The sequence below is a fragment of the Gorilla gorilla genome, chromosome 22 (assembly GCF_029281585.2).
Source record: "Gorilla gorilla gorilla isolate KB3781 chromosome 22, NHGRI_mGorGor1-v2.1_pri, whole genome shotgun sequence".
NCBI lineage: Eukaryota > Metazoa > Chordata > Mammalia > Primates > Hominidae > Gorilla > Gorilla gorilla.
This window is the reverse complement of record NC_073246.2, coordinates 27,906,399-27,919,291: the sequence shown is the minus strand read 5'-3', so window position 1 is coordinate 27,919,291 and position 12,893 is coordinate 27,906,399. Positions and strand designations below refer to the sequence as shown.

At 38.9% G+C, this 12,893-nt stretch overlaps 1 protein-coding gene across 6 annotated transcripts in view; it reads left to right on the top strand.

Moving 5' to 3' along the window:
- Positions 1 to 12,893, top strand: part of APP (amyloid beta precursor protein) — a 284,040-nt gene that overhangs the window by 160,696 nt on the left and 110,451 nt on the right. For 2 of the 6 annotated variants that reach the window (XM_004062633.5, XM_004062636.5), the window contains exons 7-8: positions 9,212 to 9,379; positions 11,979 to 12,035. The exons of 2 other annotated variants lie outside the window; for them this stretch is intronic. In XM_004062633.5, coding sequence (XP_004062681.1) covers positions 9,212 to 9,379; positions 11,979 to 12,035 — 225 coding nt within the window. The remainder of the gene's footprint in view (positions 1 to 9,211; positions 9,380 to 11,978; positions 12,036 to 12,893) is intronic. 2 more of the 6 variants (XM_004062637.5, XM_004062634.5) reach the window with 1 other exon arrangement.

Genomic DNA, 12,893 nt, shown 5'->3' with positions numbered 1-12,893 from the left:
ATTCAGCTTTCTGAGAAGTCTGGTATTTTCATAGTCTTAATATGAGTAAGAGAATTATGATCTTGGTACTGGATCTGAGGCAGAGGTATCGAAGCTGTTTTAATGTTGCTTGAGATAGGACAGAACTTCAGAGTAAAATAAATGTATATAGACAATCTGTTCAATCTGTTCAAATTAAGTTGTTGAGATGTATATTTGAATCTGAAGACTACTAATTTTGTTGTATCTGTCTTTTCCCAAATATATGTGTACTTCTTTTAATAAGCCAAAACCTATGCAACTTTTACTAATTCTTCCCTACTGGTTCTTTTGGAAAATGATTAAATCTTGTGTCTCACATTTTGACATATCTATTGCATTTAAAAGATAAGGTTGATCATGCTGCTTCTCAAACTGAGATATCCATTTGAGTTATCCAAGGCCCTTGGAAAACAATCGTTGTTGAGTCTGTATGGGGGGCCTGAGTCCCAGGTGGTGTTGACTCTGCTGGTCCATGGATCTATTTTGAGTAGTAGACTCTAGTAGCGTCTCCTGCCTTCCATATGGTGCAGATTTGCAGCATTGAGACAGGAAGTAAGAAACTGAAAAGGAAAACCATTCTTACCTTTGGTGTTATTGTTCTTGGTATATTACAGATACCAACAAGTATGAGGCAATCCTGAGACATCTACCTACTGAGCTTTTCTTTCCTTAAATTCACACCTCAAGACCAAGGAAACTGAAAAACTCTTACAGTCTCCCTACATGTATTCACTTGTGCCCCTATTTCCTGTCATTAGCATGGTAGTGTAGCCAACTCCTGCTAGCCTGTAAAAGCTAATTATTACAGTATAGAGGAATTTTGTAAGCCATAGCCATTAGTAGCTTGAAATACCAATGGTGGGAGTATTTATACCATGGCAGTTGGCATACACTGTAACTCAAGAGTGTTCTATTTGTTTGTTTTTCTAGACAGTGCCAGTTTCCCAGCATACTCCTGTCTCTCATTCAGTAAGAGAAAGCACTTCCCCTTATTTTCCAATACAGGACATGGTATCCCGAGTTTTGAGCTTCTTGTTAATAGCCTGTTGCACGCTAACCACGCAGCTCAGCGAAGAGCAAGTTTATTCCCATAACAAACAGGAAACAAAGGTTGAGGAAAAACCATAGTGGTACCCTTTTGTGAATGTTCCCTAACACCGTCACGGGAGTCCTGATTAGTCTAAATACTTTACAAGTAAATCTCCTTCAGGTGGCATTTTATAAACAATCTTTCATCTTGGAGAGATGAGAATTGGGTCAGGTATAATTAGAATGACAGATGTATTGGCTAGCCTGAGAGAATTAACGCAATTCAGTAAAAAGGCTAGCCAACTGCGGATATCTTCTAGAGACTTCTGTGACAAATTAGCACCCATCCTCTTGTACTGAAGCAGTGCTTTCATTAGCATGCACAGCTGTTTGCATCATCTTTGTTTGTATTTCAATCCATATTTGGAGCTTAAGTGAGATTTGTCATAAGGCTTCAGTTCAAGCTTGCTTGCCTAATTTTACATGCTTCTATTTAGTAAAATATGATTACTAGGTCATAAATATTTGATAATTTATTGCCTTATTAGAGTAATTTTCTAAAGATGTTTTTTGATGACTGCTTGCTACTACGTACAAGCACTTGATAAATGTTCTTTCCTATTAAAAGTACATGGTTCCAGAATTGGGAAAATCACGTTCTTAAAAAAATAACCAGTTTTCTATTGTGTTGACTTTTAAAATTTTTTCATCAGTAGAATCAAATGCAAATATTGTCTACTTATTTTTCAACAGAATACAAGTTTGATTTTAATAACTTAGGCTCATGAAATGTCACCACGTAGTAATACTTAGAATTACAGCAATAACTTAGGCTAAAAAAGTAAAGTTGTTATAAACTACCTTGAGCTCAGACAGATATATGTATTAATTATGTAAACATTTGTATAAAATGTATATAAATTGTATATTGTATTATATAATTATATATTGTAATATATAGTATATAATATATAATTTATAAATATAATATATAAATTATATTTATAAATTATAACATTTATTTGAAATATTGAAGTTTTGTATACTTAGTGGATTTTAATACTTACGTCGTTTTCATTTTATTCCACTGTTACATTAAGGAAGTACCTTATTACAAAAATAAATTATATTTGTCTTACATTTGCCCTTTTTACTCTACTTAAAATTGGAGAAAAAGAGTTCAAGATAGGGAATTTCTGTCAGAAAGGAGAAATAGTTGTATTATGTGAAGTTTAAGTAGATATTCTTGTAGAATATGGAGAAAATAATGCTATAAAATGTTGCCTTTTTAAAAAAAGTTCAGAAAATATAGTTCCTAGCTCTCTCTAAATGACTAGTTTGATTGTGACTGCTTTCCCAAAATTTGTAAATTTAAAATTTATACATTACATGGAATATAGTTTTATTTCACATACATTCCAGTAGGCTGAGAATACTTGAAATTTAATGATTAAAAATGAAATAATAATAACCAGCTTTGCTTTATTCTAAAACCAGCTTTATTCTTTATTTACCACTTTATTTACAGCGAATTATTTGCTAATCTGTTAACTTTGCTTCATAAGAAGGCATTATAATTATCGTACATTTGAAAGCGGAGATTTTCTCCCCATTCTGGTTGCCAGTTTCGCAACTGTGTTCATTATAAATTTATTAAAACATGTAAAATTAGCTTTCTAACCTTGGTTGTCCACAAAGAATTTCACTCCAATTTGAAATATCTATTCAGAACTAATTTTTTGTGGTTGAGCATTATTTTTTGAACAATGAATTGCATAATCATTTTGTATAATCCAGGGAGCTCTGGCTTAGATCTTGTATTCTTTTGTGTTATATTGATTTTTAGAAAATGGAATGTAGCGTTGACACGAGCACAAATCTCAGCAAGGGCCTACCTTACAAAGATAAAATGCATGGAGTTTGATTAGAAGCACATAATTTTGCTTTGTGTTTCATATACACCAGCATTTCAGTGTAGTAAATGGCATTTTGTCTTGAAGAGTGAGCAGAGTTGTTACAAAAGAAGGCATAATGCTTCCTTGCCAGCAGAATTCAGCTAAGTGAATATCAGAAAAGCTATTTGTGATCTTGAAAGTGTAAGAAATTCAGCATCAATAAAGGATTGTGGTTCCTTAGATAGCCATGTAAGTCTTTGCCTATGTTTCTAACATTTCTATTTAAGAAATATTCTTGCTTTTATTTTTCTGAACAAATTTTCTCCATTATTATCTCTGATATTTACTTTGAACAGAAAGGTGGATTGGAAATCAAAAAATAAGTTTGATTTCAAAAATGATTTCAAAATGTTAGTTTTTTCAGTATTTTACATTTTGAGAAGAGAACAAAGAAGGCAGATGAAGAGTTTTTTGTTTTTCTTAAGTTTGTTTTCTTTTCAACTTTATTTTTAATTGACATAATAATTATATATAGTATACATTTTGAAGATACAGTTTTAATTTTCACAGGAATCTTATTTGGGTTTAGTTATATAAGGTCTAATTTTGCATCCTCTACATTTAGTGGCTGATTTATAAATTTCCACTGAGTGATAATAGTAATTAATGTGAAACAGGTTTTTTGCTGATGTTTTTGGAAGTTTCAGTAGATTAGGAAGGAAGAAATTATGCTACTGGGAAAAATAGAAAATGTAAACATAAGCATTTGAACTCTCTCTTGAGATATTTTTATCTTCCATGAAACTAGATGCGGCTTATTGAAGATGTGTTTCAGGTCTCAGTGCTCTAAAACTCTTCTACTTGGTGAGCATCTTGATTGGTTAGATCTCTTACTAATATCCCATTGCTAGAGAGGGACGTAAAGGAAATTTTCTCAAACTGAGATTTCCAAATCTTCCAATCTCTGAGTCAAGGAAAGAGACAAGGTTAGAACTCTTAGGCAAACTGAAAAATCCATATTCCTATATTATTATTATTTTTTTCTTTTTTTGACACCACGTCTCACTCTGTCGCCCAGGCTGGAGTGCAGTGGCACTATTTTGGCTCACTGCAGTGTACGCTTCCCAGGTTCAAGTGATTCCAGTGCTTCGGCCTCGCGAGTAGGTGAGATTATATGTGCACGCCACCATGCCCGGCTAATTTTTGTATTTTTAGTAGAGACAGGGTTTCACCATGTTGACTGTGTTGGTCTTGAACTCCTGACCTCAGGTGATCTGCCCACCTCGGCCTCCCAAAGTGCTGGGATTACAGGCTTGAGCCACCATGCCTGGCTTCCTATATTCATTTTTTTATGTGGGCTTTTAAAAATCTTTTCAATAGCAAAGACTTGACACCAACCCAAATGTCCATCAATGATAGACTGGATTAAGAAAATGTGGCACATATACACCATGAAATACTGTGCAGCCATAAAAAAGGATGAGTTCACGTCCTTTGTAGGGACATGGATGAAGCTGGAAACCATCATTCTCAGCAAACTATCACAAGGGCAGAAAACCAAACTCTGCATGTTCTCACTCATAGGTGGAAATTGAACAATGAGAACACTTGGACACAGGGCGGGGAACATCACACAACAGGGCCTGTTGGGGGGTGGGGGGCTGGGGGAGGGAAAGCATCAGGAGAAATACCTAATGTAAATGACGAGTTTATGGGTGCAGCAAACAACATGGCACATGTATACCTATGTAACAAACCTGCACGTTGTGCACATGTACCCTAGAACTTAAAGTATAATAAAAAAGAAAAAAAATTTAAAATCTTTTCTTTGAGACAATTGTAGATTTACATGCAGTTGAAATAATTAATACAGGCCAGGCGCGGTGGCTCACGCCTGTAATCCCAGCACTTTGGGAGGCCAAGGCAGGCGGATCATGAGGTCAGGAGATCGAGACCATCCTGGCTAACACAGAGAAATCCCGTGTCTACTAAAAAATACAAAAAAATTAGCCGGTGTGGTGGCGGGTGCCTGTAATCCCAGCTACTCAGGAGGCTGAGGCAGAAGAATGGCGTGAACCTGGGAGGCGGAGCTTGGCAAAGCCTGCAGTGAGCGGAGATAGTGCCACTGCATTCCAGCCTGGGCAACAGGGCGAGACTCTGTCTCAAAAAAAAAAAAAAAAAAAGAATTAATACAAAGAGACCCTGCATAGTCTTCACTCAGTACAGTATCACAACTATTAAATTGACATTAATCCCTTAACACTGCTTTAACCCAAGTCTATGCTGTTGCTTCTCCTTGTTCACTTCTGAGAGGCACTGGCCATTTCTTGTGTGCTTAGTCATACTTTGTGTAAAAGCATTAGCATCATACATCCCTGGTGCTGACCCTACCCTCAGTCCCAGCTTCTCCCAGAGTAGGCTAAGATTCTCTTTTCTACTACATGGAAAATTGTTGTCGAATAATAAAGGGTTAGCAAAAAAGTCAGAGAAAACAAACAGTTGCATTCCCTTTCCCTGTAGTAGAGTAGGAATATAATTATGAGTGATAGAGGATACGTTCCATTCCTTTCCCAGTCCTCTCCGAAATCAGCTTCACTGCTGTAGGAAGTTGCTATTCTCATTATTTCCCTGAGGGAAAGTGTTGGGAAGTGAGAGGTGAGGTGATGGGGAATCAGGGTTGCTGACAGTTGGGGGAATTATAACGAGAAGCTCTTTTTCACCAGGAGAGGGGTTGCATGTTAAGAGAAGGCCTGTCTGCTCATCCTCCATGTCAGCAGATGAGAAACAGTTGGACAAGGTAGCTGTCTCTTAGAGATTCAGAAGTAACAAAAGCACACTGTCAGTCCTGTTCTTCCAGCCTCACATACATCTTCTCTATACATTATGTATTTGACATTAAATTAACATACACTGTTACACCCATTCCTGACCGCATTATCTCAGGTAGCCTTTTGTATTTGAATATTGTGGGATCTGTTGCTATTGCCCATGATGCCCACTTGGACTCCACCAAGGCAGTGAAACTCTTGGGGGCCATTCAAAGTCAAGAGTGCCAACTGCCCCTAACAGGATTGGGAGAACCAACCAACACTCCCCGAATAGGGACTAACTCACTCTTTTCTTGGCCTTTATGAAAGGAAGGAGTTAAGGCTCTTACAGCTGGAGACTCCAGCAAGAGTTGTAGGCTCAACGTGTAGCTTATACTATTTACTTAATTAACATGTAAATGGATTTTGAGTTCTGAATGCTTGTTCTAGTTGATTAGGGCTCATTTAGCCTGGCTTCTACGAATTAGCTATAACAAATGGTTTCATAGCTGTTATAGAATGAGGCAGAAGAAAATAAAATGAATGTAGCATTATGTTTAACTAGTGGTATAGGAAAATGTTAATATAATGCCATTTAGGTTCTGGACTGGGGAGATTGTGCCTTTATCATAAGTAAGAAATTGTTGCTAGGTCGCACATAAGGGCACATATTTATCATGAATCATCTCCTTCGATCATCATTCTTTTATCCCATTACTTGACTTGCACCCATCCAAAATTCTACCACTTTTATTTAATATATAGACTCATAAAGACAAGGTTTGTGCATCTGCAGAGCTGTGATGTTCACTGCGAGGCCTGTGGCACACATCTATAAGAAGATACATATTTGGTACTCTAAGATGATACTTTTTTTTAATGCCAAAATGTGAGGGTCAGCATAAATTGCCAAGGCATGGTGAATTTTGTTGCCAATGCTCCCGTGACTATGGGGTGAAGGGATTCTGTGCCTCCCTTGGTAGCAGTGACCACAGTGCTTGCAATCCCAGTGCCAGTTCCCGGCACAGTGCAGGCTCTGGAGGCACTGCTGCCTTATTGGAATTAACACTGCCTGAGTAAGACATTAATAATGGGTATTGTTGTGTCTTAGAAACATTAAAGAGCATGTGACATGAATATGTACACATTGGTGAAGGAGATACAGAGAAGGAAAGCAAAGTGAAGCTGTAGATGTTTGTTACAACTGAAGGTAAGCTCTGGGAGCAGAGACCACTGCTGGCTATAGTTGATGGGATCCTCACATCTAGGCATGGCTTTGAGCTTCACAGGCCAGAAGCTGCTCTGTCAGTAACTCAGAGGGGATATGGCCCCTAGAACCAATTCACTTTTAATAAATCAGGGTGCCAGTCCTTTAATTTTGGAAGATAAATAAAATGCGAAGTAGATGGGATACTTACGTCAACAAGTTGGTTGGGTTTCATCCTATAAGAATATTGTGTACAGAAATCCAATTTGCTTTGGGAGCATGGACTTTGAAAGCAGCAGTACTGAGTGAGATGGCCTTAATGATGGATGATAATGAGGTTGATGCTTTCGTAGCCACGTTTCCATCTGAAAACCACGTGAAGAGTGTCAGATCATCTTCATGTCCGTTGCATGGCGCATTTCTCCTGCGGAGTGTTTGACACCTTCTGGGCTTAGTGCTGACTGTCCCTCCTGTTGACATCATCGTGATGGTAGCAACCTCTGGTTTTACCAGTACTTTATTGCATCTACTGAAAGAGCAACGTGTGTAGGGAAGTAAAACAATAGTTAATCCACATTTGTACTGACATTGTGGATCCTTGTCTTTGATTGGCTAATTAGAATCAATCTGTTGAAGGACCAGTGGCAGTGGCTCACGCCTGTAATCCCAGCACTTAGAGAGGCTGAGGCAGGTGCATCACTTGAGGCCAGGAGTTCAAGACCAGCCTGGCCAACCTGGTGAAACCCCATCTCTACTAAAAATACCAAAAAATCAGCCAGGTGTGCTGGTACAAGGGTAATCCCAGCTACTTGGGAGGCTGAGGCACAAGAATCACTTGAACTCAGGAGGTAGAGGTTGCAGTGAGCCAAGATTGTGCCACTGGGCGACAGTGCAAGACCCTGTCTCATAAAAAGAAAAAAAGAATCTGTTGAATATTCCTAACTTGGAAGTAATGGGTGATGCATGGCTTTCATCTTTTAGAAAGGTGTTTTTTCCTCTGTCAGTAAAACTAAGAAGACATCTGTGTGTGCTAAGGCGTCAGTCTAGCAAGGGCAGGGCACAAACCCAGAGAGAGAATTGGGCTTTTGTTTCACTCCCAATAAAAATGGGATATACATGGGAGGTAGAGTTATAATTCTACTCAGGATTGACTTTATATATGCAATTGGATGGGTCACTGATTGACTTTGAGGCAATCAGGGATGAGTGAAACTGATCTTGGGGAGGGTGGCAAGACATGTTGACAGGTAAGATGTGTTTTAATGTATAACAGTGCGTGGTGTGTATTAATCAGTTAGAGTTGATTGACTGCTTTTTATTGTTTGGAACATTCCTGCCCAAGGGTCAGGTAAATATACAAAATATACAAATAATACAGATTTTTAATACATAAATATCAATTAAGTAGCATAATTAAATAATACATTGTTATAGTTGTACTTAATGTGTATGTAAATATATATAAATAATACAGATTTTTAATATATAAATATCAATTAAATAGCAGAATTAATAATACATTGTTATAGATGTACTTCATGCATATGTAATTAAATTATTAATGTATAATATATAAATACATATTTTAATATACAAATAAAATGGTCTTAAATCGGAGTTAATTTAAGACCATTTATATTAGTACATATTTTAATATACAAATGAATGGTCTTAAGTTAATGTCATTGAGTATAAGTCACATTTACAGATATGACATGTGTTTCCAGATAAAGTCAATGGACAGACAGCCTCCAACACTGGAAAACATTCAAAATATATGCAATTAATTTTATATTTGGGTTAAGGCAATCATTTATTAAGGAAAGCAATCAGATGTTTGTGAGGGCTTAAACTTTCGCTTCATAACCAAAGCAGTTTCCTTACATGAAAGTTGACTTCTTAAACAGAGAAGTTTCTTTTTTATAATGGAGAATTGTTTTGATGTGCAGACACCTTCCGTCATTTCATACTCATCTAAAAGCAGCCAAATGATCTTTTCACCTTTGGCCGGAATCCTTTTATTACTACCGAGTCCTGCACTCATTAAACCAGATGAGAGTGCATGCTCTGAGAGGTGTAAATCTCTAGTCCTGGTGGCCAGTTAAATTCCTCAGTAAATGTTTGGTAGATGCTGCCTAATAAACCAGTCCAGGTTGCCACTGGGAGGATTAAAAGAAGTAAACGTGTATACATGAACAGAGAGACAGTGCCTTTTCATGCTAAATGTGGTTCCCCACATCTCCTCTGATTAGAGGTGTGCTCTGAACAAGCCGAGACGGGGCCATGCCGAGCAATGATCTCCCGCTGGTACTTTGATGTGACTGAAGGGAAGTGTGCCCCATTCTTTTACGGCGGATGTGGCGGCAACCGGAACAACTTTGACACAGAAGAGTACTGCATGGCCGTGTGTGGCAGCGTCAGTAAGTGGACCCTTCTTCGAGCCTGGCCACCTTTCGTCTCTCTCGCCACTGACTCTGCTTTTTGTAACAGATTGATTTTCCTGGTTCTTGGGAATGGGCCTGTTGCTACCACTAACCACATTTCTGTCCACTTCTCTAATTGCTCAGAGTCTCCGCAGTATGTTCAATCATGAGCACACCTCTCCGTCTTTCCCTGATAAAGCATGGCCATGGATGTGTTCTCTTCCTAGCTGTAGCACATATGTCTTGCAATCCAGAGGGACTTTTGAGTGCTTCTCTTTTAAACAAAGCTGGAGTGGCTGTTTTGTCTTCTGCAGCCAGCCGTTTCTGCAAATGCATACTTATGTGTTTGTCTGTGTACATATGTGTTCATGTTTATGCATGTGCACTACCTGTGCAGATACTGTCTACCACTGGAAGCCTGGCTGATGCAGCTTGAGTTGCATTGATAAGGTGTATGGCTGTGATGAATACCTTTAAGTTGGTTCATAACATGTCTTTTATTGTGCTGATGAGGGAATGTGATTGAATTGAGCTCATGCATCTCAAATGCCAGAGGGTAGAAGTGCCCATCTTGCCCCCTCCGAGCTCAGCACACAGACATTTGCCAGGTCAAACTTCTGCTTCTTCTCTTGAATGTAGAAGAAAACTTTTGACTTAATGTGAGAAACTTTCAATGACATAAGGCTCGAGGAACATAATTTTCTTTTTTTTTTTTTTTTAAAGACAGGGTCTCATTCTGTCTCACAGGCTGGAGTGCAATGGCGCGATCTTGGCTCACTGCAACTTCCGCCTCCCGGGTTCAAGTGATTCTCCTGCCTCAGCCTCCCCAGCAGCTAGGATCACAGGCACATGCCACTGCGCCCGGCTAATTTTTTTTGTATTTTTGGTAGAGACAAGCCTTCACCATGTTGACCGGGCTGGTCTCGAACGCCTGACCTCCAGTGATCCACCTGCCTTGGCCATCCAAAGTGCTGGGATTACAGGTGTGAGCCACTGCGCCCGGCCAGAACATAATTTTCAAAGTCTTTCTCTTGAACATTAAGCTTTTCATAATTCCGGGGGATAAAAATATGAAGTCATGATGACTTAAGTGCATGATGAAATTTTCCCCAAAGAGGTAATTCTCAGGAGGTCCAGTACCAGATGTGAGACTTCCATGTCGTTAACAGACTTCCAAGTGAAATTCCCAATTGTGCTTATTTATTTATTTATTTGTTGTTGTTGTTCATGAGTAGGAAGTATGAACTCAAGAAGTGATTATTCAGCTCAGCTTGATAACTAAAAATGAAACTCAATAACTGTGCATTACTTTTTTGAGAGACTCCTGCCTATTCGCTGTGTTGCAAGGGTGGCAGCCACATTTCCTGCCTGAGATTCCTAGGGATTATATAAATTGTTTTGCAGCAAGATCATAGGATTAAGCAAAACAACAGAAGGACCTGCACCATTAATACCCCCACTGTAAAGGAGCCCAGGATCTAAGAGGAATGTAATGGAAAAGCTCCTGTTGGTCTCCTGCCATCGCCAGTGAATGAGATGACTGCTTCAGTCCCGTGTGTGAACAGGTGTAGGAACTGGTAACCTCAAGGGCTTTTTTTTTTTTTTTTTTTTTTTTTTTTTCTGGCTCTGATTGGATGATTGCAGTTTCTGGCTCAAATGACTCCCTTCTTCAGTTTCAAACAAAGCAGTCAATTAGGTCAGGTATTGCGAACACAATGGAGAATTCTCTTGCCTGCAGCCTTTGGAACAAAGGCCTTTTGTTCCAGTGATTCTCACTGGTTTAGCCGGTGGGAGAGGATTCCTGGCAGATTTGCAACCTTTTTCTCCCTTTCCCTGGGTGGATTCATTTTCTGAAATATCATGTATATTTTTTGGTAATAAGAGATGTATTTGGTTTTAATTATTAGCAGTGATGAATTTGCTTCAAGAGATTAAAATTCTCTCCACCTCACCCCAGTACTGCCATCCCTTCCCCTAACACTCTCTCCCTTTGATCAGTTTGGGCTGGGAGTGACCAGTGGGCACCTGTCCAAGTGTCCTGGGTGGCACACAGTTTGCTGAGGGTTTTGCAAAAGGTCGATGCTCCCAACAGAGATGTATTAGATAAGGCTAGCTATGCCTGATTTTAGAGGGGAAAGGTGACAGAATAACGTATGAAGAAGGCAAAGGCTGAAGATCAGTTAGATGGGTGGACAAGAATAAGTAGAGAGTATAAGCCTCAGCAAACAGCCAGAGCCGAGAGCCACATGCTGTCCTATGAATGAGTGAAATAAATGGAGTTTTTGTGAAAAAATGCATCGAAGGGAATTGGGGATATTTGGCACAAAAGGAGCAAGAAGTCCTCTTCTGTTAAGAAACCTGTTGTTACTCGGATATACTATCAGAGACAAAATATCCAGCATTCTCAAATGTTAACTTCTTACAAAAATAGATCTTATGTTAATATGTTCATTTTGGTTTTGTTGGAGGGACCAAACCTAAGTGAGTGATTTTGTTTGTTAGGTTGTTTTTTTGTCAGTGGACTCATGTGCATTTCAGCCATCATTCCCATGTTTCTCTTTTTGTTTTTAGTTACGTTCTCTTATTTTTTCCATAGTGTCCCAAAGTTTACTCAAGACTACCCAGGAACCTCTTGCCCGAGATCCTGTTAAACGTACGTTGTCATTCACCTGAGGGAAGGGAAGAGGGGAGGAGGATGCTGCTTGGTTCACATAACTCCAGCATCATCACCTTCTTTGCATGGTTTTGTGTTTCTTGAACACCTGTCTTAGTAAAATGTTTCTTCCCATTACCTTGCTTGTAATTACATCTGATTTTGCCAGACAGCTTGAGATGTTGGGCTAAGAACATCATTGACTAAGTTTCTATTATTTCTGACCAATTTCCTTTTTATTTAGTCTGGTTTTATTGAATATTATATGGACAACGTCATTGTATTGTATTTGCCATTACTATTTTATTTCCTAAAAGCTATCAGTGTAACTGAGAGCAGGCTTAGCCTCTCACTGCTTTTGCAGAACTGAAGAACAAGGGCTAGGTGCAGTGGAAGGAAAGTGACTTTACTTAGCAAAGCTAGCAATGGGGAAATGGTCCAGGCTCCTGCCTTAAAGCAACCATCTCAAATTTTGGATTAAAAAACAAAGGCTTAAAAAGGGGAGCTTGGAATGCAGGGCATGAAGGAGGGGTGAGGAGGTGCTGCTATACAGGGCTTGTTCCAAAGACTTGAGTTATTATCCAGTTCGGTAAGTGGGCTGGCGCATCCCACACAATCGGGTTGTAAATTAACTGCAGCCTTGAGGTGATCTCCTGATGAGGGAGAATTCTGAAGGTGCCTAAGTCAGTCAGTGGAACTTCTAAGCAAGCATTAATAATTTTAATAATAATTATAAGCGTAATTAGATAACGGAAGCGCTGTGCAGGGAGTGCCTGGTGGGAAGAAAGAGAGCAAAGGTTACCATTTCATTACTAAAACTGGAAGGAAAAGAAAGGAAGAAAGAAAGATCTTTAAAGT